Source organism: Manacus candei, unplaced genomic scaffold (genome assembly GCF_025592945.1).
Source record: "Manacus candei isolate 608988 ecotype Guabito, Panama unplaced genomic scaffold, ASM2559294v1 h1tg000158l, whole genome shotgun sequence".
NCBI classification, from domain to species: domain Eukaryota; kingdom Metazoa; phylum Chordata; class Aves; order Passeriformes; family Pipridae; genus Manacus; species Manacus candei.
Window position 1 is genome coordinate 56,547 of NW_026138206.1, and position 22,715 is coordinate 79,261.

General features: G+C 65.4%; 3 protein-coding genes across 3 annotated transcripts; 2 read left to right on the forward strand and 1 right to left on the reverse strand.

Moving 5' to 3' along the window:
* The first annotated feature begins 1,777 nt into the window (after positions 1-1,777).
* Positions 1,778-11,154, forward strand: ITGA2B (integrin subunit alpha 2b). The gene is made up of 30 exons (XM_051772659.1): positions 1,778-1,923; positions 1,997-2,127; positions 2,207-2,304; positions 2,392-2,557; positions 2,635-2,684; positions 3,532-3,577; positions 3,744-3,869; positions 3,954-4,001; positions 4,433-4,476; positions 4,578-4,637; positions 4,821-4,873; positions 5,010-5,218; positions 5,390-5,572; positions 5,672-5,717; positions 5,795-5,899; positions 6,199-6,254; positions 6,346-6,497; positions 6,714-6,827; positions 7,579-7,649; positions 7,737-7,884; positions 8,706-8,798; positions 8,882-8,961; positions 9,067-9,147; positions 9,221-9,323; positions 9,405-9,557; positions 9,640-9,750; positions 10,071-10,184; positions 10,370-10,477; positions 10,553-10,675; positions 10,957-11,154. Exons 1-30 carry the CDS (start codon positions 1,778-1,780, stop codon positions 11,044-11,046), a joined length of 3,108 nt encoding a protein of 1,035 aa, XP_051628619.1. The 3' UTR covers positions 11,047-11,154.
* Positions 11,155-11,415: 261 nt separating this feature from the next.
* On the reverse strand, positions 11,416-12,214 carry LOC127463367 (uncharacterized). Its single transcript, XM_051772686.1, has 2 exons — positions 11,975-12,214; positions 11,416-11,859 (listed from the first exon to the last, which is right to left on the reverse strand). Exons 1-2 carry the CDS (start codon positions 12,212-12,214, stop codon positions 11,416-11,418), a joined length of 684 nt encoding a protein of 227 aa, XP_051628646.1.
* Positions 12,079-22,696, forward strand: FAM171A2 (family with sequence similarity 171 member A2). Its single transcript, XM_051772663.1, has 9 exons — positions 12,079-12,348; positions 15,635-15,862; positions 17,428-17,520; positions 17,604-17,762; positions 18,991-19,167; positions 19,276-19,392; positions 19,734-19,860; positions 20,635-21,915; positions 22,390-22,696. Exons 1-9 carry the CDS (start codon positions 12,240-12,242, stop codon positions 22,442-22,444), a joined length of 2,346 nt encoding a protein of 781 aa, XP_051628623.1. The 5' UTR covers positions 12,079-12,239; the 3' UTR covers positions 22,445-22,696.
* Positions 22,697-22,715: the final 19 nt, after the last annotated feature.

Consider the following 22,715-nt stretch of genomic DNA (forward strand, 5'->3'; position numbering starts at 1 on the left):
CAGCTGTGCCAGGGCTGGACAAACATTTTGGGGAAGAAATTTTCCGTAATATCCAACCTAAATCTCGCTTGAGCTCGTTTCCTCTCTTCCTGTCCCTTGTTCCCTGGGAAGGGAGGCCGGCTCCCCTTTCCTGTCGGGGAGTTGCAGAGAGCAAGAAGGTCCCCCCTGAGCCTCCTTTTCTCCAGGCAGAGCCCCCCCAGCTCCCTCAGCTGCTCCTCAGGACTGTCCCCGCCGTGGTCGAGGAACTTGGGGTTGCCCAGGTCATGCCATGGGATTTTGGGAGTTTTGCCCCTGGGGTCCCTCCAGCCCAGGCTGTGCTGCTGATCCAGCCTGGGCGAGTGTCAGAAGCCGTGAGAGCTCAGGAGGAGCACCCACCTCTCCGTTCCTAAATAAAGTCCTGGTTTGGTTAAAGGAAAAAAATCCAAACCCCACTGAACACTGCCAGGGTGGGGGCACAGGGTGCCACCTGCCATTGCCTGTCTGTCCTCTGGGTGGCCCTGTGCCGGGGAGGCTGATGAGTGACGGTGCAGAAGAGCTGCAAGGAACAGGGAAATAAGTAATTCAACGGGAGAAGGAAACACAGTGGCCTTGAAGGAGCCTGGTGTGGGCTCCAGCTGGGTTTGGATGCTGCTGCCAGCAGGGGATTAGACCACCCGAGGAGGAGCAGCTGCCCCTGAGCCCAGTGTCCTGCTCTGCCGGGGCACAGAGCTGAGCCGGGCTCAGCCAAACCCTTCCCAACCCTCGGAGCTCTGCTCCAGCTGTTTTCCAACTGCAGCTGCTCCAAAGGGCTGGAGCAGTCCAGGCTCTGGGGCTGTGTTCCTCCTCAGGGGCCAAGGTGCTGTTTGGGCACTGTGGTGGCCTCCCTGTGCCCTCCAGGACCCCCTGACCCCTCCGTCCTGCTTCCCACCTGCAGCTTCAGAGATGGAAAGGAAGTTTCACAAACGGGGCTGGATCACAGGGAGATGCTCCGGGGCCTGTCCCTGCCACCGGCTCTGGGTGAGCATGAGGAGCCCTTGGAGCCCCGAGGCACTCTGAGGGTCCTTAATTAATTGAGTTTAAATTAATCGTGCTGGTGGGTTCAGGGGCTCAGCCACTGTCCAGACAGGGCTGAGCCCCCCCTGGCTTGGCTGAGGGGCACCGGCTCCTCCACGGGGGACAGGAACCCCCCTTGTTCTCTTGGGTGTGGGCTGTGCCCCCGCCTGGCACCCATCCCCTTCCCAGAGCCATTTCCCTGTGCTGCTCGTCCCCTTGGGAGGGTTTTGGGGTGTCCCTACCCTGGGGAAGGGGGGGAGACAGTTTGCGGGCAATGCCCAGTGCTGGTGGGGGCGGTGCTGTCTGCTCCATCCGGCTGCAGAGGGGACACCGGGGACGATGCAGGGGCCCCGTGCCCTGCTGTCCTCCCCCCTCCCCGCCGCGTTTCCGCTGGCCAGGGCTGCCTGCACCCCGAAATAACCCCCCGAGACAGGCACCCCAGGGCGGGCTGGATTCGGCCCCGGCGGGAGGCTGGTGGTGGGTGCTGTGCTGCCCCCCTGTCCCCCCAGCCCTGCCAGTGTCCCCCGGTAGCACTGCCACCTCCTGCCCCCCACCCTGCTCCGGCCACATCCGACCCAGCACATCCCCCCCACACCCCTCTGGCTCCCGCAGGAGCGGATGCGCGTTCGGGGGGGCCCTTCCTGTGCCCCCCATCACTGCTGTCCCCGGCCCCGACTGCGTCCTCCGAGATAAGCCGGGACCGCCCCGGGACGTGCCGGGGCTGTGGCCACATTTCGGGGTGGCCATGAGGCTGCTACGGGTGCTGCTGCTCCTCGGGGGGCTGCGCCTGCCCCCCACCCTGGGGCTTCTCCAGGAACCCCCCACCGAGTATACGGGACCCCCCGGCAGCTATTTCGGCTTCGCCCTGGATTTCCTCATGACAGAGGGCAGGTAGGGACACACCGCGGGGCGGGGGTCGGGCACGGCACCCGCCCCCCCAGATGACACCCGCTCTGCCCCCCAGGCCCAGCGTGGCCGTGGGGGCCCCCCGTGCCAACACCTCCCAGCCCGGCGTGGCTCAGCCCGGCGCCGTCTTCCTCTGCTCCTGGCCCCCCGACGAGACCCCCTGCCGCCCCCTCCCCATCGACACCGCGGGTACGAGGGCGCCGTGCGGTGCTGGGCGGGCACAGGGCCTGTGCCGGAGCCGCAAAATCCCCCTCTCCCGCTCCCCCAGGGGACGAGACCGAGACCCAGGGCACCTTGGAATTCCACACCTACAAGTCGCACCAGTGGCTGGGCGCGTCCGTCACCGGCTGGGACGGCAAACTGGTGGTGGGTGCAGCCGGCGGGGGGTGGTCTGGGCACCCGTGGGTGGTGACGGCGGGGTGGGCACCCACCCTGTACCATCCCCCTGCCCAGGCCTGCGCCCCGCTGCAGCACTGGAACGCGGTGGACGGGCCGGACGAGGCGTTCCGGACCCCGACGGGCACCTGCTTCGTGGCGACCCCGGGGCTGCGGCGCGTGGTCTGGTACTCGCCCTGCCGGGACCAGTCGATGGCCAACACCTACCGCCAGAACAACTACGGTGAGGGGGCTCGGGGCTCGGGGGGGGGCGGGGGTGCCCCCACCCCGTGTCGGTCTGACCCTGCCCTGTGCCCACAGAGCACGACAAGCGCTACTGCGAGATCGGCTTCAGCGCCGCCGTCACCCCGGTGAGGGGGGTGAGGAGGGCTCGGGGGGCTCGGGGGGGCTCGAGAGGACTCGGGGGGCAGCGCGCCCGGCGTGCCCCCCGGGATTCCCGTGGAGATGGTGCCAGGGATGCAGAGGGTGTGGCCGAAATGGTACCTGAGTGGGGGTGTCAGGGTGGGGGATGCTGGAGCGGGAATTCCAGAGGAAGGGGCCCCAGGATGAGGATGAGAGGGTGGGGCATGCTGGGGTGGGGGTGTCAGGAGGGGGGAAGAGGGTGTAGGGAGGTTTGGGTGGAGGTGCTGGGGTGGACGATGCTTGAATGGGGGGATGCCAGGATGGGGGATACTTGTGTGGGGGCTTTAGGGTGGAGGATGCTGGAGTGGGAAATATTGGGGTGGGAAAAGCCTGGGTGGGGATGCCAGGGTCATGGATGCTCTGGTGGAGGATGCCAGGATGGAGGGGATGCCAGGATGGGGGATGACAGGATGGGAGATACTTGGGTGAGGATGCTTGGGAGTGATGCTTGGGGAATGTTGGGGTGGGGAATACTTGGATGGGGATGCTTGAGGAGGATACCAAGGTGGGAATGTCAAGGTCACGGATGCCAGAATAAGGGATGATGGGGTGGAAGATTTTGGGGTAGGGGATGCTGGAGTGGGAGATACCTGGGGGGGGTGTGCCAGGATGGAGGGTGCTGGGGTGGGGGGTACTTGGGTGAGGATGCTTGGGGCGTTGCCTGGGTGGGGATGCCAGGATAAAGGATGCTGAGGTGGGAGCGTGGGGGTGAAGGACGCCAGGATAAGGGATGTTTGGGTGTGATGCCAGGGTGGGGGTGCCCCAGGGCAGTGCTGAGGCCAGCTCCTCCCGCAGGACGGCACGCTGGTGCTGGGTGCCCCCGGCGGGTATTACTTCACGGGTGAGTCCTTCCTGCCGGGCTGGTGCTCCCTTGGGGTGGGCATGGCGAGAGGAGGGCACCCACGGGCCACCCCCTCAGTGCCACCCGCAGTGGCACTGGCAGCCCAGGGCGTGTGGCAGCGGGTGCCCCCTCAGCGCTGGTGTCCGCCCACCCCCGTGTCCCGCAGGGCTCCTGTACTCCGTGGAGGTGAACACCATCCTCAGCCGCTTCCACGGCACGTCCCTGCTCTGGCTGGGGACCCCGGGGCGCCCCACGGTGCCCGTGTCCCTGGAGTACGAGGACGGGTACCGGGGTGAGCAGCGGGCACGGGCACCCCGCCCCACAGCCGGCTCCTGCAGGGGCTCCCGGGAGTTCACTGGTGCTCCTCTCCCTGCAGGGTACTCGGTGGCTGTGGGCGAGTTCGATGGCGACCCCAGAACCAAAGGTAGGGCTGGGGGGCGTGGAAGGCAGGGCCACCTGCGGGCGGGGGGGGGTGATGGGCCCGGGACACCCTGGGGCAACCTCCCCTCCCAGGGGTGCTGGACAGAGGTTGTGCCAGGTCACACCCTTTATCCTGTCTCTGTGCCCCCACTCCCCTCATACCCTACCAGGGATATCCCTCTGCCCATCCCTGTGCTGGGGATATGCCTGTGCCCACCCCAGTGTCAGAATCATCCTTGTGCCCACCCCAGTGTCAGAATCATCCTTGTGCCCACACCAGTGCCAGGGTTATCCTTGAACCCATACCAGTGCCAGGGTTATCCCCGTGCCCACCCCAGTGCTGGGGTTATCCCTGTGCCCACCCCAGTGCCAGGGGTATCCCCACGCCCCCTCCAATGCCCCGGTGGGGTCACTCATGGCTCTCATCCCCCACAGAGTACGTGGTGGGGGTCCCCAACAAGAGAGACACGAGGGGTGAGGTGAGTGCTGGGGGGTGCCCGGTGCCCCGTGCCCGGTGCCACCTGGAGGGGTCACCACCGCGTGGCCCCCCCGGGCTGGGTTCTGACGCTGCCCTGGGCAGGTGGAGATCTTCACTGCGGGGAACACCCTGCGCCGGCTGCGGGGCATCGACAGCGAGCAGGTACCTCCACCCTGTGCCACCCTCAGCACCCCCTGGGGCTCCACGGCACCCCTGCACTCCTCCCTATAGCCCCCCAGCCCCCCAGCACCCATCTGCTCCCCGAACCCCCCCGCCCATCACCCAGTGCACCCCATGGTGTCTTTGGCACTCTCCTGGTGCCACCCCAACCCGGACCCTTTCCAGGTGGCATCGTACTTCGGGCACACGGTGGCCGTGGCCGACGTCAATGGGGACGGGTGAGAGCCGGGACTGTCCCCACACCCCCATTCCCCACGGGGACACCCAGGGGGGCTGCCCCGTGCCTGGCACACCCCTGGGTGCCCCCAGCCGCCAAACCTGAGGACCCTCACCCTGACCCCTCGCCCGGCACAGGCGGGACGACCTGTTGGTGGGTGCCCCCCTGTACATGGCCCGGCGTCCCGACGGGCAGCGCAGCGAACTGGGGCGGCTCTACCTCTACCTGGGCGGGGGGTACCAGCTCCTCCCCCGGCCCCCCCAGACCCTGACGGGCACCCACCCCTACGGCCGCTTCGCCGCCGCCATCGCCAGCCTGGGAGACCTGGACAAGGACGGCTTCGGCGGTAACACCGCGGGCGGTGGCGAGGGGGCTGTGCCAGGGGACCCCCCTGTGCCCCCACCTTGGGGAAACTGAGGCGGGAGCGCCTGGGTGGGTGGTGCTGGGTGGGTGGTGCTGGGTGGGCGGTGCTGGGTGGGCGGTGCTGGGTGGGCGCTCACGTCCTCTCTGTCCCCAGACGTGGCCGTGGGTGCCCCGCAGGGGGGTGACGATGGCAGAGGGCAGGTCTTCATCTTCCGCGGGCAGAGCGAGGGGCTGGAGCCGGTGCCCACCCAGCGCCTCGACAGCCCCTTCCCCGGCCCCGCCGCCTTCGGCTTCACCCTGCGAGGGGGCACCGACCTGGACGGCAACGGCTACCCGGGTACGGCCCCGGGCTGCCACCACCCTGTCCCCGCCCTGCCATCGCCCTGCCCACCCCGGTGTCACCACCCCGGCACCGACACTCCGCTTGTCCCCGCAGATCTGCTGGTCGGGGCTTACGGGGCGGCCAAGGTGGCCGTGTACCGGTGAGTGCCCGTCCCCGCGGTGGCCCGGGAGTCCCTGCCGGGTCCCCTGGCACCTCAGCAATGTCCCCGTGCCCCAGGGGACAGCCCGTGGTGGTGGCCCACACCCAGCTGAGTGTCCCCGATGGGCTGAACCCCGAGATCCTGGACTGTGTCCTGCCCGACTCCGGTATCCGTGTCAGCTGGTGAGGCGTGCGCTGGGGACACCGGTGTGGGGACACTGATGAGGGGACACTGCCATGGGAACAGTGCTGTGGGGACACTGCTGTGGGGACATAGCCGTGGGGACAATGGGGACACTGCCATGGGGACAATACCACGGGGACACCACTATGGGGACACTGCCGTGGGGACACTGCTGGGGGGACACCGCTGGGGGGACAATGCCATGGGGACATTGTCCCCACTGCTGTGGGGACAGTGGGGACACTGCTGTGGGGACGGGACAGGTCCCTGAGCACCCCTGGGTTCTGTTCCCCCGCAGCTTCCATGTGGTGTTTTGTGTCAGCGTGACGGGCCAGCACATCCCCTCGGCCATCCGTGAGTGCCAGCGCCACCCGGGGGGGACACGGGCACGGCTGGCGTGTCCCCGAGGGTGTCACCAGTGCCACCCTGCCCTGTGCCCTGCCAGACCTGGAGGCTGAGCTGCAGCTGGACCGGCTGAAGCCCCGGCTGTCCCGGAGGGTCCTGCTGCTGCAGGGACACCAGTCGTCCTGGCGCGAGGAGCTGGTGGTGACACCGGGGACACGCCCCCAGTGCCGCAACCTCACCGCCTACCTGCGGGTACGGGCACGGGGGGACACAGTCCAAGGAGGGGGGGGGACAGGGATGGGGATGTGGCATCTTCAGCCGGGATGGGGACAGGAATTGGGACAGGGCTTGGGGACAACAGTGTCCCAGGAGGGTGGGTGACAGGGATGGGGACGGCGGTGGGTGGGGGTCCTGGGGTGAGGTGGGCTCGCGGTGCCCTCCAGAGTGCTCTGCCCATGGTGTCCCCAGGACGAAGCCGAGTTCAAGGACAAGCTGAGCCCGGTGGCCCTGAGCGTGGCCCTGGCACTGCCCCGGGAGGCCCCGGGGCTGGTGCTCTATGGGAACACCCTGGTGCAGGCACAGGTAGGGGGGATGCAGCTGTGGGGGGACATGGCTGTGGTGACATGGGGTGGGCCAGGCACACGTGGGTATCCCCAGCCTGGGTGTGCTCAGCCCCGGAGTCTCTAGCCTGTCCCAGTGTCCCCAGCCTCTCCCTGGGACCATGACCCTCCCCCTCACTGTCCCCAGTTCCTGTTGGGATGTGCCTCCTACCCCTCGCATTGTCCCCTGTCCCCCCTGGAATGTGCCACCCCACTGTGCCCTGCCACTGTCCCTCCTGCCCAGCCCTCTGTGCTCACCCTGCTGTCCCCAGTCCCTCCTGGGATGTCACCTCTGTACCCCATTCCCCCAGTCATATCCCCGAGGATATGACCCCATTCCCCCCAGTCATATCCCCGAGGATGTCCCCTCTGTTCCCTTTGCCATCCCCAAACTCTCCCTAGCATGTCCCCCTGCTGTCCCTGCTCCATCCTTGGGGTGTCCCACAGTATCCTCCCCAATCCTGAATCAGTCCCCTGGATGTCCCCTCTGCTCTTACTCCCCAGGGGAATCACCTTTCTCCCCTCCACCATCCTCAATCACTCCTGGGAATGACCCCTCTCTACCCTGCACTGTCCCAGATCTTCCCCCCTGGGATGTCCCCTCTGCCTCCTCCACCAGCCCAATCCCTCCCCAGGAACTCCCCCCTCATATGCCCTGCTGTCCCCAATGACTCCCCCTCCCACACTGCACCTTGGATGGGGGGACCCCTGTCCCCTCCCTGTCCCCCTCCCAGACCCACATCATCCTGGAGGACTGTGGCGAGGACAATCTCTGCATCCCTGACCTCCACCTGGCCGCTGACACGTGAGCACCTGGGACAGGGGGGTGAGGGGGGTAGCCGGTGTCCCCGTGGGGTGCTGAGCCCTGTCCCCATGTCCCCGTGTCCCCCAGCCCCAGCCAGCGCCTGCTGATCGGGGCGGAGGCCGCGCTGCGCCTGCGTGCCCACGCCTCCAACGCGGGCGAAGGCGCCTTCGAGGCCGAGCTGAGGGTGCAGCTGCCCCCTGGCACCCACTACCAGGCAGCCCGGAGCACCATCCCGGTGGGTGCCCACGGGGGGGACAGTGGTGCCCGGGGTGGGGGGCTCACTGAGCCCATGGTGGTGTGAGAGGTGGAGGGTTCACACCACGCCCTTGACGGCTGTCACCCTCCACGGAGGTGCCCATTGGTGAAGGGTGTTGGGGATGTCCAGGGTGGGGATCTCAAACCATGTCCTTGGTGGCCAACACTCTCCATGGGTGACCGGAGGGTTTTGGGTGGTGTGCAGGGTGGGGAGATTATGCCCTGCCCTTGATGGGTGTCACGCTCTATGGGGGTGCCCAGTGGTGATGGGTGCTGGGGGGTGTGCAGGGTGAGGGGCTCACGCCGTGTCCTTGATGGTGTCGGGGTGGGGGGCTCACACCTTGCCCTTAGTGGCCATCACCTTCCACGGGGGTGCCAAGAGGTGATGGGTGTCAGGGGGTGCCCAGCATGGGGGGTGACCCAGATCTGGGGGCTCACACTGTCCTTGTTTGTCATAATCCTCCATGTGGGTGCCCAGTGTTCATGGGTGCCCAGGGATCTGGGGATAGGGGGCCCATGTCCTGCACTTCGTGGCCATCACCCTCCACTGGGGTGCCCAGAGGGGGGGGGTGTCAGAGAGGACCCAGAGTGGGGGGCTCACACCTTGCCCTTGGCAGTGTCTGGGGTGGGGGGGCTCATGTTCTGCCCTTGGTGGCCACCACCCTCCATGGTATTGCCCAGTGGTGAGGGGTGTCCAGGGTGGGGGTCTCACGCCCTGCCCTCGGCCCATGCAGGTCCCTGGGGTGGAGGGTGCACAGAGGGGTCCATGACGTGTCCCCTCCCTGTGTCCCCCACCCACAGGGGCAGGAGAAGCTGAGCTGCAACCCCAAGAAGGAGAACGGGACCCATGTGGTGCTCTGCGAGCTGGGCAACCCCATGAAAGCGGGGGCCCAGGTAAGGGGGTGGGAGGTCTCTCTGCTGTGCCCATCGCCCACCCTGGCATTGGGGTCATCACCCACCTCCCTCCTACCCCCCAGATCACCGTGGACATGGAGCTGAGCGTGTCCGGGCTGGAGGACATGGGGGATGCCATCACCTTCCAGCTCCAGCTGCGGAGGTGACACTGCCGTCCCCCTGTCCCCTCCCGCTGTCGGGACACTGGCACTCGGGATCGGTGTCCTCAGCACGTCCCCAAACTCGCTGTCTGTCCCTCCCCCCGCAGCAAGAACAGCCCCAGCTCCACGAACACGTCGGTGACAGTGACAGTGCCCGTGGAGGCTCAGGCAGAGATGGAGCTGCGAGGGTGAGGGTCTGGGGGGCACAGGGACACGCGGGGGGAGACACAAAGGGGGACACTGACGCCCCTCTCCCGCCAGCAACTCCCTGCCAGACACGACGGTGCTGCCCACGAGCTGGCAGGGGGTGGAGGGCAGCCGGCGGCTCGAGGACCACGGCATCAAGGTGGAGCACGTTTATGAGGTAGGGTACTGCCCCCTCCGGCTGCCCGGGGGGCTGTCCCCTCTGTCCCCTCCCTGGTGTCACCCCCCTGTCCTCCCGCAGCTCCACAACAAGGGTCCCAGCACCGTCAGCGGGGTCTCCCTGCGCCTCGCTGTCCCCCACCAGCTGGGTGGCCACGTCCTTCTCTACCTGCTGGAGCTGGGCACCGAGGGGGGCATGAACTGCACCCACCACCCCGACCTCAACCCCGCCCAGGTAGGGGCTGAGGGGCCAGTGCCCACCCGCGGGCGCTGGTGGGTGTTAAGGGGGTGGGTGTGACCCCTTTGTCTCCTTCCAGCTGGAGATCGCCCGTCCCACGGGAGCAGCGCCCGGGAACGGCACCCGCCAGCGGGAGCGCCGGGAGGCAGAGGAGCCCCCGGGGCTGGGGCTGGGGGAGCCTGTCCCCGTGGTGAGAGGGGGACCCCGGGGAACTGTACCCCGTGATGGGTGGGCCTGAGGGGTGCCAGGGTGGGGGACCCTGTCTGTGCTGAGTGGGTGACCCTGGGGACCTGCACCCATTATGGGGAGGGGGCTGGAGGTGCCTCCAGGGTGGGGGACCCCATCCCTGCCGTGAGGGGGTGCACCCAGGGACCTGCACCCCATTACGGATGTGGAGCTGAGTGGAGGACCCCGCCCCATGATGACCCCGGGGACCTGCAGCCCACAATGGGTGCAGGGCTGGGGGTGTCCCCCGGGGTGGGGGTCCCCAACACCTGCCGTGTCCCTCAGGACTGTGACAATGCCACGTGCGTGGACATCACCTGCCACGTGCCCAGCCTGGGCAAGGACCAGCGGGCACTGGTCAGTGTCCACGCCCTGCTCTGGATGGACACCCTGCAGCAGGTACTGTCCCCTCCTGGGGACAGCGAGGGCACAGGGTGGCACCGTCATGTCCCCTCCTGCAGAGAGCAGCACTGGGGATGACATGAGAGGCGTCATGGGTATCCCACTGGCTGCCAGCACCCCTGATGCCGTGTCCCCAATGTGTCCCTGTGTGTCCCCACCTCTGTCCCCACGTGTGTCCCCAGCGGGAGCACCTCCTGTCGCAGTTCCTCATCCAGTCCCAGGCGTGGTTCAGCACCTCGGCCATGCCCTACCGGGTCCAGCCCCGCTTCCTGCCCGCCGGCAACGCCACGGTAGGGCTGTTGGGGACACTGGGAAATGGGGACGGGTTGTGGTGGCAGCAGTGTCACCCAGCCGTCCCTCCGCAGGCTGTCACACGGGTGGTTCGTGCCAGCCCCGGGGGCAAGGGGGCCGTGCCGGTGTGGGGGGTGGTGCTGGGGGTCCTGGCCGGGCTCCTGCTCCTCACCTTCCTCAGCCTCTTCATGTGGAAGGTGAGTGGGTGTAGGGGGACACTGGGAACACCGGGGACACCCATCATGGTGGTGGGGCCTCACTGGCACTGGGGGGACCGTGAAATGGGGGTACAGACCTGTGGGTGGGGGCTGCGGGACGGGGGGGGCAGCTGGGGTGATGCTGTGGGGTCCCTGGGATCAGTGCCATGGGGGCCATGGGGGTGGTGCCACAGGGATCCCTGGGGAGTGATGCTGGGGGGTCCCTGGGATCAGTGCCATGGGGTCCCACAGGGCCTGGCTGTCACCCTGTCCCCTTCCAGATGGGTTTCTTCAAGAGGACACGGCCGCCCACCGAGGGGGACACACAGGAGCCTGGCCAGGCCCAGGAGCCTGGGGGTGCCCAGGGCTAGTGGGGTCCCCCGCGGTCCCCCTGTGTCCCTCCCCCCAACCTCCTTGTCCCAACTCCCCTAAGTGCCCGTGGGACCTCAGCCCCCCTCTGCTCCCCCCCAGACAATAAATCCCTGCCTGGCACTCGGGTGCTGCCCGTGGGTGACATGGGGGTGCCCCCCAGGACCTGCACTGGGGGGGTTTGGGGAGGGGACAGGGAACACACAGGGGTGCACAGAGGCGAGGGGGGGGGGCTTTTGGGGACCCCCGTGTGCCCTGTGGATGCCCCAGGGGCACATGTGGCACCACAGAAAGGGGTGGGCGCTGGGGGGTCGGTACGGGGGTGGATGTCTGCCAGGATGCCAGTGCGGCACCGGGGGCCGGGACCGGGGTCAGTGCTGGGACCGGGGGTGGGTGTCGGTCCCGCGGTCAGTCCCGGGGGTGGGTCCGGGGATCGAGGCACTACCGGAGGTCAGTCCCGAAATGCCAGTGAGGTACCGGGGGTCGACACTGAGGCTCGAGGAAGTACCGGGAGTGTGTCCTGGGATGCCGGTGCCGGTACCGAGTCCCCGTCCTGGGCCTCGGAGCGGTGCCGGGGATGAGTCCCGGGGGGTCCCGGTGCGGTACCGGGGTCGGTGCAAAGATGCCGGTGCCGGTACCGACGTCAGTCCTGGGATGACGTTGCGGTTCCGGGTCCCGGTCCCGGCCTCGGGGTGGTACCGGGAGTGGGTACCCGGGGTCGGGGTCGGTACCGCGGTTAGTGCCAGGGCTCGGGGCACTGTCGGAGGTGGCTCCGGGGGTCGGTGCCGGTGTCGGGGGTAGCTGCTGGGTTGCCGCTGCCGACACCACGGTCAGTCCGGGATGCCGGTGCCAGTACGGAGTCGCGGTCCAGGTCTCTCAGGGTTGCCGGGGAGGAATCCCGGGGAGGAATCCCGGGGTCCGCTGCGGTACCGGTGACGGGTCCCGCGTCTCGGGGCGGTGCCGGGGGCGGCACCGGGGGTGGGTCTGGGGGGTCTCGGGGCGGTGCCGGGGGTGGGCCTGGGGGTCTCGGGGCGGTGCCGGGTGGGTGGTCCCGGCGGCGGGGCGGTGCCGGTCCGGGGGTGGGCACCGGGGCGGCCGTGCCCGGCGGCTCCGGCAGGTGGAGCCCGGTCCCCGCGGCGGGCGGGCGGACGGGCCGGGCGGGCCGGGCATGGCGGGGTAACGGCGCGGAGCCACCATGCGGCCCCGCCGCCTCCTGCCGCCGCTGCCGCCGCTGCCGGTGCTGCTGCTGCTGGCGGCCGCGGGCGGGCGGCGGGCGCGGGGCGCGGCGGAGCCGGGAGCGCACGGTGAGAGCGGCCTTTGTGTGCGGGGCGAGGGGGGGAGCCGCCGGCAACACCCCCCCCCGCGCCGACCTCCCCGCCCGACCCCCCGCGCCGACATCCCCCCGGCATCCCTTCAACCCGATTATCCCCCAGACAGACCCCTGCCCCGACCCCCCCCATCCCCGCCCGACCCCCCGCGCCGACATCCCCCCGGCATCCCTTCAACCCGACCACTCCCCCCGCGGCACCACCCCCCGACCGATCCCCGCACCGACCCCCCCCACCCCCGACCGATCCCCGCACCGACCCCCCCACCCCCGACTGAGCCCCGCACCGACCCCCCCACCCCTGACCGAGCCCCGCACCGACATCCCTCCCCCCGGCAACCCCTGGCCCCGACATCAACCCCCGACCGACACCCCGCCAGCACCACCCTCCGCCCGACTCCCACCCCGGCACTCCCCGGTCCCGACACCCCCATCCCTGCCCGCCCCAACCCCGCCGCGCCCGCGCCCCCCTCCATCCCTTCCATCCATCGCCCTGCCCATCCTCCGTCTGCCCCCGGCTCTGTCTGTCCGTCTGCCCCCCCTCTGTTGCTCCCCCCCGTCTGTCTGTCCGTCTCCCTCTCCCCGGGCGGTTCTGGACACTGGCGGGCAGAGGGTGATGGGTGGGGGGTGGGTGGGGGGCCTGGGCAGTGCCAGGGGGTGCGGCTGTGTGGGTGGGGGTCATGGGCAGAGCCCGGGGGAGATGAAGGGGTGGGGGTGGTCCCACGCCTTGGTGTACAGGATGGTGGGGGGCTGGTCCTGGGCAGTGCCAAGGGTGTGCGATGGTGGGTGGGGGTCACAAACCAGGGGGGTGAAGGAAGTTGGGTGGGGATGATGGGCAGAGCTTGGGGGTGCAGGAGGGTGGGTGGGGGTCCCAGGCCGGGTGATGCATGATGGTGGGTGGGTGGGTGGGGGTCTTGAGTAGCGCCCGGGGGTGCAGGATGGTGGGGGGTGCATTGGGCAGGCAGGGGGGGCCTTGGGGTGCAGCGCCACTGTGGGATCCCTGCGGCTCCCTGTGATCCCTCACCCCCATCCCAAACCCTCCTGGCAGTGCCCCTGTGCCAAGGTGAGACGTGTCCGGGGATGAGGGGAGTCCTGTCTGTGCTGGCTCAGCTCCCCACTGGCATCACCCCTGCCCGTCCCTGTCCCCGCGGGGTGACAGCAGTGACGGGGCTCCCCACTGCCACCCCGGGGCCTGGCACCCCCGCCCATCCTTTGTGGGACCGTGGGGTCAGACTGGGAGGCACTGGGGTCAGACTGGGAGGCACTGGGGAGCCAGCGGGGGGGGCAGTGTACCCCGTGGTGGCCGTGCCAGCCCCCGGGGACCCCTCGGAGAAAGTGGAGGGACAGGCAGTGGGGAAGGGGGCAGCCACGGCTGTACCCCCGCGCTGGGGGTGGCACCACGTAACCCCCCCTCTCCGGAGGACAGCGGGGTGGCCGTCGGTGTCAGCTGTCCCCCGGCAGCTGCGGGTGGCCGGCTGTGGCCGCGGGGACATTCCTGCCCCTGGGTGCCGGCTGTCCCTGCTATGCGGGACCCCCATCCCTGACCCCCCCCCCCCGGTGCATCACTAAAGCAGCTGCCGCGAATTCTCCCCCTCGCCCATCGCCACATCTGGGCCATATGTGGGCGGGGGCGGGGGTGGGCTGGGTGGTGGTGGGGGGCTTTGGGGGGCAGGGGCTGCGGGGGACAGGCGGGGGGTGCCGGGAGCCCCGGGGCGCGGGATGAAGGAGGTCGTTGCCTGGGTGACGGCGCCGGAGCCGGGACCGCTGCCAAAGGCTGCGGATCATGCGCGGGAGCGGCGCCGGCTCGGGGGGGCCGGGGGCACACCAGGGTTTAGGGTACACCCCCCCCTTGAGCCGGGCCCACCCCTGCCTGCAGCGGGGATCGGGGGGGGGGACCACCCCCTGTGCTGCTGGTGGGGCCCGCTGGGGTCGAGACCCCCTGAACTTGTGACACGTGTGAGTGGCACCTTGGGGGGGTGGCCCTCCCTGGGGGGGGTGGGATGTGACTGAGTGCACCCACCCAGATGGGCATGGCTCCCTGGGGCCATGAGTCCCCTTCAAGGGGGAGCAGGGTGGGCACGGAAAGGGGCACAGGGGTGGTGCCCACATCCCCCAGGACAGTGTCTGTTGCCTGCTGGGGGGCACCTGTGACCCAGCTGGGGGGTGGCTGTGACCTGCTGGGATGGTGGTCACTGAGATGGGTCCTACCACCTGCTGGGATGGTGGCCATGGCCCATCAGGTTGGTGGCCATGACTCACCAGGATGGTGCCCATGGCCTTCTGGGATGGTCCCCATCAGGGTGGGTCCCACCATCTGCCAGGATAGTGACCATGGACCACCAAGGCCATGACCCACTGGGACAGGTCCCAACACCTGTTGGGATGGTGCCCGTGATTTGCTGGGGTGGTGGTCATGACCCACCAGGATGGGGCCCACCATTTTGCTGACATGGTGGCCACCACCTGCTGGGATGGTGACCATGACCCATCAGTACAGGTCCTACCACCTGTTGGAATTCTGGCCATGACCCACTGGGATGGTGGCCATGATCCACCAGGATGTGTCCCAGCACCTGTTGTGATGGTGGCCCGTGACCTCCTGGGCTGGTGGCCTCTGACCCCCTGGGCTGGTGGCCATGATCCACCAGGATGTGTGCCACCATCTGCTGGGATGGTGCCCGTATCCCACCAGGGTTGTTGCCATGATCCACTAGGACAGGTCCCACCACCTGTTGGGATGGAGGCCATGACCTGCCAGGATGTGTCCCACCACCTGCTGGGATGGTGGCCTGTGACCCCATGAGGGTGGTGACCATCCCCCATCAGGACACATCCCAGCACCCACTGGGATGGAGGCCCAGAACCCCCTGAATGGTTCCTATGACCCACCAGGACAGGTCCCACCACCTATTGGGATGGTGGCCATGACCTGCCAGGATGTGTCTCACCACCTGCTGCGATGGTGGCTTGGGACCCCCTGGGATGGTGGCCAGGACCCCCTGGGATGGTGGCGGCCATGACTTGCTGAGATGGTGGCCATGACCCATCAGGGTGGTGGCCGTGACCCACTGGGAGAGGTCCCACCAAGCCGTTGGGATGGAGGCCCTGGACAGTGGCCCTGGACTCCCTGGATGGTGCCCATGCTCCACCAGCACAGGCCCCACGACCCACCAGGACCCCCCTGGCCCCATGGCCGTGTCCCCCTGGTTGTCCCACCCTGGGGGGGTTGCCACGTCCCCCTTAACCACCCCGTTTGCCCGCAGAGGTGCTGCTGCGGGTGCAGGTGTACGAGAGCGGGACGCTGGCCCCGCTGGCCCAGGCCGTGCTGGACGTGTTCGGCGCCCGCAGCGCGCTGGCCGCCGGGACCACCGACCACACGGGCACGGGGGTCCTGCCCGTGCCCTACCGCCTGGGCTCCTGGCTGCTCGTCACCGCCGCCCGCCGCGGATACGTCACCGCCTCCGCGCCCTGGCGCGTCACCAAACTGCCACGTGAGCCACCACGGGACACCCCTGGGCAGGGGGGGCTTGTGGGGGGGCTCTGAGTCTGACTGGGGGGTTAAATTCCACACTGGGAGGCTTTAAGTCCCCACGAGGGTCCCCGGTCCCTTAGCGGGGAGCTTTGAGCTCTGATGGGGGGACACAATCCCTGACTGGGGGGCTCTGACTCCCATATGGGGTTCAATGTTCCTTAATGGGGGGACACAATCCCTTACTGGGGGGCTCTGACTCCCATATGGGGTTCAGTGTTCCTTACTGGGGGGACACAATCCCTTAGTGGGGGACTTCAAGTGCCTGTGAGGGTCCCCAGTCTCTTACTGGGAGGCTCTGAGCCATGATGGGGAGGATACAATCCCTTACTGGGGGACTTTAAGTCTGCTTGGGATTTTAAATTCCTTACTGGGGGGCTTTGAGTCCATATGAGGGTCCCCAGTCCCTTACTGGGGGGCTTTGAGCCTCTAAAGGGGTTCAGAATTCCTTACTGGGGTGTTCTGAGCCCTTGTCGGGGGGACCCTGATTCTGATTCTTCTGATTCTGTTGATCCCTTACTGGGAGAACTGGTCCCTTACTGGGGACCACAATCCCTCATGGGGGGATTTGAGCCCCAAACAGGGTCTCACGTTCCTCCCTTACTGGTGGTGGGGGGTTCCAGTCTCTTACTGGGGTTCCTTGATCCCTTACTGGGGGCCTTCTGCCCCTTCCTGAGGATCCTCAGTCCCTCTGGGGGGACCCCAGTCCTTTCCTAAGTCCCAAATTCCTTCCTGGGGACCCCCAGGCCCTTTGTGGGGATCCCAATCCTTTTCTGGGATCCCAATCCCTTATTGGGGATTCCTGGCCCCTTACTCAGGCCTCAGTCCCTTCCTTATGGGAGACTCCAAAGAGCCTTTGGGTCGGGAGTCTTTTACACAAGGGTTTTTGGGGGGTCTGGCCACTTTGGGAGGAGACAACCATGTCCTGGTGGCCCCAAGTCCCCCCTTTCCAGGGTTGGGGGGTTGCAGGACCCCCTTGGGATGAGCTCCAGCCCTTGTCCCCAGGGTGGGGGGGTGGCATCAGTGGGGTCACCTTGGAGGGGGGTGGGACATGTGGGGGTGCACAAGGGGGGTGGGGGTGGGGATGCAGGGATGGGGTGTGCAGGGATGGGGATGGGGGTGTGCAGGGATGGGGTTGGGGATGGGGGTACAGGGATGGGCTGCAGGGATGTGGGTGCATTGGCATGGGAATGGAGGGGTGCAGGGATGGGGTTGGGGATGGGGATGGAGGGGTGCAGGGATGGGAGGTAGAGGGATGGGGATGGAGGGGTGCAGGGATGGGAGGGTAGAGGGATGGGGGTGGAGGGGTGCAGGGATGGGGGTGCACAGGGGGTAACCCCACCCTGCCCTCTGCCTGCCACCGCCTGTCCCTGTCCCTGTGCCCACGTGCCCCTCACCTCTTGCTGCCCTGGCCCCCCTTCGCCCCCCTCTCTGAGGAACCCACCACCCCATTCCCCCATCAGTTCCCCCCATCCCCTTGCCTTGGAGTTCTAAGTGTGTGTGTGTATTTGGGGTCCCCCCTCGCAGTGTACGCCTCCATCAGCCTGTACCTGCTCCCGGAGCGCCCTGCCACCCTCATCCTCTACGAGGACCTGGTGCAGATCCTCCTGGGGTCCCCAGGTGAGCCGGGGGAAGGCACGGGGGTGGGAGAGGGGGGCACCGCCGGCTGCCCCAGGTGCTGCCACCCCCGCCGTGCCCCGCAGGTGGCCGTGGGCAGCCGTGGGCGCAGTTCCCTCGGCGGGCAGCCCGCCTGCCCCGCAGCTCCACCTACAGCCAGCTCGCCGCGTCCCTCACCACCGCCTCCGGCCCCAGCCTGGCCCGCGCCTTCCCCGCCTTCCTCGGCGCAGAGCAGGACGGCATCGGTATATTTGCTTTTTCTTTTACTTTTTTATTTTTCTTTTTAATTTTTTTATTTTGTTTTATTTATTTTATTTTGGTTTTATTTCTATTTTTCTTTTTCTTTTATCTGTCTGTTTATTTTTATGGTATTTTTTATTTTTCTTTTTAAAATTTTTTTATTTATTCTATTGTGGTTTTATTTTTCTTTTTATTTTATTTCTATGTTTATTTTATCTTTTATTTTAAAATTTTTAAATTTATTCTATTTTGACTTTACTTTGATTTTATTTTTATTTTATTTTTATTGTTATGTTTATCTTTACTTTTTATTTTATTTTTTATTTTTAGTTTTAATTTATTTTTTAAATTTTTAATTTTTTAAAATTTTATTTTATTTTTACTGTTATGTTTAGTTTTATTTAATTTTAATTTTAATTTTTAATTTTTTTTTCATTTTTATTTTTTAATTTTTATTTCATTTTAAATTTTTCTTTTAAAAATTATTTTTATTTAATGACATTTTTAAAATTTCATTTTCATTTTTTAATTTTTATTTTATTTTTGGGTTTATTTTTTTACTTTATTTTTTACTTATTTTTATTTTCATTTATTTAATTTTATTTTTTATTTTTTAATTTTCATTTTATTTTTATTTTATTTCACTTTTACTTTTGTTTTTTTTATTTTACTTTTAATTTTTCTTTTTAAAATTATTTTTATTTAAGGATACTTTTTAAATTTCATTTTCATTTTTTAATTTTTATTTTACTTTTAATTTTTCTTTTTAAAATTATTTTTATTTAAGGATATTTTTTAAATTTCATTTTCATTTTTTAATTTTTATTTTATTTTTGGGTTAATTTTTTTACTATATTTTTTACTTATTTTCATTTTCATTTATTTATTTTTATTTTAATTTATTTTATTTTATTTTTTATTTTTTAATTTTCATTTTATTTTTATTTTGTTTCACTTTTTTTTATTTTACTTTTAATTTTTCTTTTAAAAATTATTTTTATTTAATGATATTTTTAAACATTTTATTTTTAAATTTTTATTTTATTTATTATAATTTATTTTTATTATATTTTATTTTATTTATTTAATTTATTTATTTTTATTATATTTTATTTTATTTTTTTTTACTTTATTTTTTAATTTATTTTGATTTATTGTATTTTATTGTTTTATTTTTGCACCGTGGCCCCATTGGTGTCCCCCCCTGTGGATGTCCCCTCATTGTCCCCGCAGCCAATGGCACGTGGCTGGAGCTGGCGCCGGTGGCGGCTCTCAGCGTCCACCTCTTCACCGGGAACGGCACCGAGGTGCCGCTGGCCGGCCCCGTCCATCTGTCCGTCCCCTTGGCCCCCGAGGCCGCTGCCGTGGTGGCCACCAGTGTCCCGGCCTGGAGGTTTGACCCCAAGAGCGGTGAGTGCTGGGTTTGGGGGTTTCTGGGGCAGGGGGGTGACACGGGTGGTGTGAGGGGGTGTGTGATGAGTTTGGGGGGTTCTCAGCCCGGCGTGGGTGTCCCTGCAGGGCTGTGGGTCCGGAATGGGACGGGGCTGATCCGCAAGGAAGGCCGGCAGCTGTACTGGACATTCGTCTCCTCCCAGCTGGGATACTGGGCAGCGGCTCTGCCCTCCCCCAGCACAGGTGAGGTGACACCTTTGGGTGCCACCGACCTGTGGGTGCCACCAACCTGGCTCCTCCTGGCCCTGGGGACAGACTGTCTCTGAGTGGGGTGGGGTTCCCTCTGACCCCACTGTCCCCAGGGCTGTCTGAGGCTGGGGGGGGTCACAACGTCCTGGGGTCTCTGGTGGGGGGCTTCTCCCCCTGAGCCTGTTCCAGGGCAGTGGCACCACCCCGGGGTGCTCTTGGTGGGATGGGGGCTCCCCCTCCGACACCACTTTCCCCAGGGCTGTCCAGGGGGGCAGTGGCAGCCCCCTGGGGTGCCCCTGAGGGGGTTGTTGCCCCTCTGACCCCGCTGTCCCCAGGGCTGGTGGCGATGGCGGCGGGTGTGACGGACATCACCACCTACCACACCATCTTCCTGCTCACCATCCTGGGTGCCCTGGCCCTCCTCGTCCTCATCCTCCTCTGCCTCCTCATCTACTACTGCAGGTCAGCACCCCCCTGACCCTGGTGGGGGGTGGGAACAGAACACCCCCCTGCCTCCCCCCCCCGCCCGACATTCCATGTGGGAATGGGGGTCAGCACCCACTGTAACCCCTGGGTTCCCTATAGCTGGGGGGAGCATTCTCTGGCATCCCTATGGCTGGTTATGGGGAGGGGGCACCACCCCACTGCCCTTGGGAACGGGGGGGCACGACCTCCCAGCACCCATTGGTGTCCTATAGCTGGCTGTGGGGAGGGGGCACCACCCTGTGGCACCCCTCAGGTCCCCTCTAACTGGATTTGTGGAGGGGAACCGCCCTCTTGGCACTCCTGGGTGCCCTAGAGCTGGATTGGGAAGGTGGATACCAATCCCCAACACCTCTGGGTGCCCTAGAACTGGACTGGGAGGAGGGACACCAATCCTCAGCACCCCTGGATACCCTCTAGCTGGACTGGAAGCGGGGGACACCAAACCCCAACACCCCCGGGTGCCCTTTAGCTGGACTGGAAGTGGGGGACACCAAACCCCAACACCCCCGGGTGCCCTTTAGCCGGATTTGGGGGACACACAGCACTCCCCAGTACCCCACGGTGCCCTAGAGATGATTTGGGAAGGGGTACACCACTCTCCAGCACTCAGAGTGCCCTAGAGCTGGATTTGGGGGACCCCACTCCCCAGCACCCCCTCCTCCAGCTCCCTCCAGCAGACGAGGGAAGCGGGGGGGGAGTACTGGGGGACCCCCGCACCCACGGGTGCCCCCCAAATCTGCCCCCCCGCAGGCGGCGGTGCCTGAAGCCCCGTGCTCAGCACCGCAAGCTGCCGCTGCCGGGGCCGCTGGACGGGGCGCGCCGGGACCAGGCGACATCCGTGTCCCAGCTGGACCTTCTGTGCGGGGGCAGCCACCTGGAGACCGCCTCCTCGGGGGGGGACACCGACCTGCCCACCCCCAGCCTGCCCCCCCCGACCCGCGAGCTGACCCCGGCCCGCCCGGACTTCTTCCAGCCGCCGGCCCCCGCCCCGCTCCGCGCCGGCCCCCGGGGGACCCCCGCGGCCACCCTGGCCCCCCGCCGCCGCCAGCCCCCCGCCACGGAGGACTATGGGCGCCCCGGAGATGCCTTCGGCCTCAGGGCCGCCCGCTCGGTGGACGGGCTGCAGCCCCCCGAGGAGCAGCACCCCCGGGGCACCCCCGCCTTCCCCCCGCGGCCCCCCTCGCCCTCGGGGTTCTCCCGCTACGGGGGGCAGCCCACCGAGCACCCGCTGCCTGAGCCGCCCCCCCGCCCGCCCTCGCTGGCACCCCCCGGCCCCCTCCTGCTCTGCGGGCCCCTGGACCGGGGCGGGGGTCCCGAGGATGTTTACCGGGGGGTGATGCCCACCCTGCTCATCCCCGCCCGGTACATGCGCCTGGCGCCCGGTGAGCCGGAGGGACCCCCCGAATCCGATGGGGGGTCCAGCTCCTCGGCAGCCACGGCCGCCCCCCCGGCCCCCCCGTCCTCCGGGCAGCCCTTTGAGGAAGGGGAAAACTGGGGGGGTGCCCGTGCCCCCCAACCGGTGAGCGGCTCGGTGGCCATCCCGGTGCTGCTGGACGGGTCGGCGGTGGCCCAGCTCAACGGGGAGCTGCAGGCGCTGGCGGGGCAGCAGCTCCTGGAATTGGGGGGTCCCCCCCCTCCCCGAGCCTGGTTCGTGTCCCTGGACGGGCGTTCCTCCCAGGTCCGGCATTCCTACATCGACCTGCAGGGCAGCGAGAGGGGGCCCGGCCCCGCGCCCCCCGCCCGCCTCCCCCGGGCCGCCGCAGGCGGGGGGGAGGACGGGGGGCCCCGGCCCCCCCTGCCCGCCCCCTCCCCCGAGGACAGCTCGCTGGCCCCCTTGCTGGAAGCGGGGAGCGGGGGGCGGCGGGGGGGGGGCAGCGGGCGCAGCAGCGCCAGCGAAGCCCCCCGAGATTCCCTGACCAGCCCCGAGGAGGAGGCGCTGACGGAGGCGGGCGATGGGGGGGACGAGGGCGGCGACCGCAAGAGCCCCTGGCAGAAGCGGGAGGAGCGACCCCTGATGGTCTTCAACGTCAAGTGAGTGTGGGGAGGGGGGGCAAGTCCCGGGGGGGTGCTGGGATGGCGGGTACTCTGCTGCTGTCACCCATTCCATCACCAGTGTCCTCTCCCGTCACTGTCCCGTCCCACTGCCATCCCATCCCATCACCATTTTTAGCCCAGCCCAGCCCAGCCCAGCACCACCCCGTCCCATCACTGTCCCACCCCTTCACAACCCCCTTCAACCACCATCACACCACCCTGCCACCACTGTCCCTTTCTGCCACCACCCCTCCCTGCCCCTGTCCCTGTCCCACCCCCACCCACTCTCCAGCCAGGGGAAGGGGCACAGGGATCACCACCAGGCCACCTCTGCCCACATCTGCTTGGGACCCCTGCCCTGCCTCCTCTGTGTCCTCCCCATGACACCACCTGTCATTTGGGGGGTGGGAATTGCATATTCCGTGTGCCCCTCCCCAGTCCTGAGCCATGTCCCTGTTTGTGTCCCTGCAGGACAGGGGGGGCTGGCACTGCCCCCCGAGCCAGTGGTGCCTCCAAGCTGCCGTAGGAGCCTGGGGGGTCCCTGTCCCTGCCCCCCACCTCATCCCCCTTTGGATTTTAATTGTGTTTCTAAACGTTTTCTACGTGGTGAGGATGAAGAAGGGCCAGTGGGGGCCGGGCTGGCAGTGGGGGGGGACATGGGGACCCCCCCAGGTGCCAGGCTGGGCAGGGAGCTGCTGCCTGCGCCTGCCTGCACGTCCTGCCTGCTCCTTAGAGGCATTAATATATTAAACACACAAAATCCCCCCCAGCCTCTGCCTCCTGCCTCCGTTTCCGCC

What these genes read in the sequence shown, in the direction of transcription:
- ITGA2B (XM_051772659.1), top strand. Translation starts at nt 1,778, where the DNA reads ATGAGGCTGCTACGGGTGCTGCTGCTCCTCGGGGGGCTGCGCCTGCCC. An exon ending in GGACGGCAACGGCTACCCGG is followed by an intron (nt 5,573 to 5,671) that starts GTACGGCCCCGG and finishes TTGTCCCCGCAG; the next exon opens with ATCTGCTGGTCGGGGCTTAC. An exon ending in ACCTCACCGCCTACCTGCGG is followed by an intron (nt 6,498 to 6,713) that starts GTACGGGCACGG and finishes TGGTGTCCCCAG; the next exon opens with GACGAAGCCGAGTTCAAGGA.
- LOC127463367 (XM_051772686.1), bottom strand. Translation starts at nt 12,214, where the DNA reads ATGCCCGGCCCGCCCGGCCCGTCCGCCCGCCCGCCGCGGGGACCGGGC. An exon ending in AGACGCGGGACCCGTCACCG is followed by an intron (nt 11,860 to 11,974) that starts GTACCGCAGCGG and finishes TGGTGTCGGCAG; the next exon opens with CGGCAACCCAGCAGCTACCC.
- FAM171A2 (XM_051772663.1), top strand. Translation starts at nt 12,240, where the DNA reads ATGCGGCCCCGCCGCCTCCTGCCGCCGCTGCCGCCGCTGCCGGTGCTG. An exon ending in CGCAGAGCAGGACGGCATCG is followed by an intron (nt 17,763 to 18,990) that starts GTATATTTGCTT and finishes TTGTCCCCGCAG; the next exon opens with CCAATGGCACGTGGCTGGAG. An exon ending in CTGATGGTCTTCAACGTCAA is followed by an intron (nt 21,916 to 22,389) that starts GTGAGTGTGGGG and finishes GTGTCCCTGCAG; the next exon opens with GACAGGGGGGGCTGGCACTG.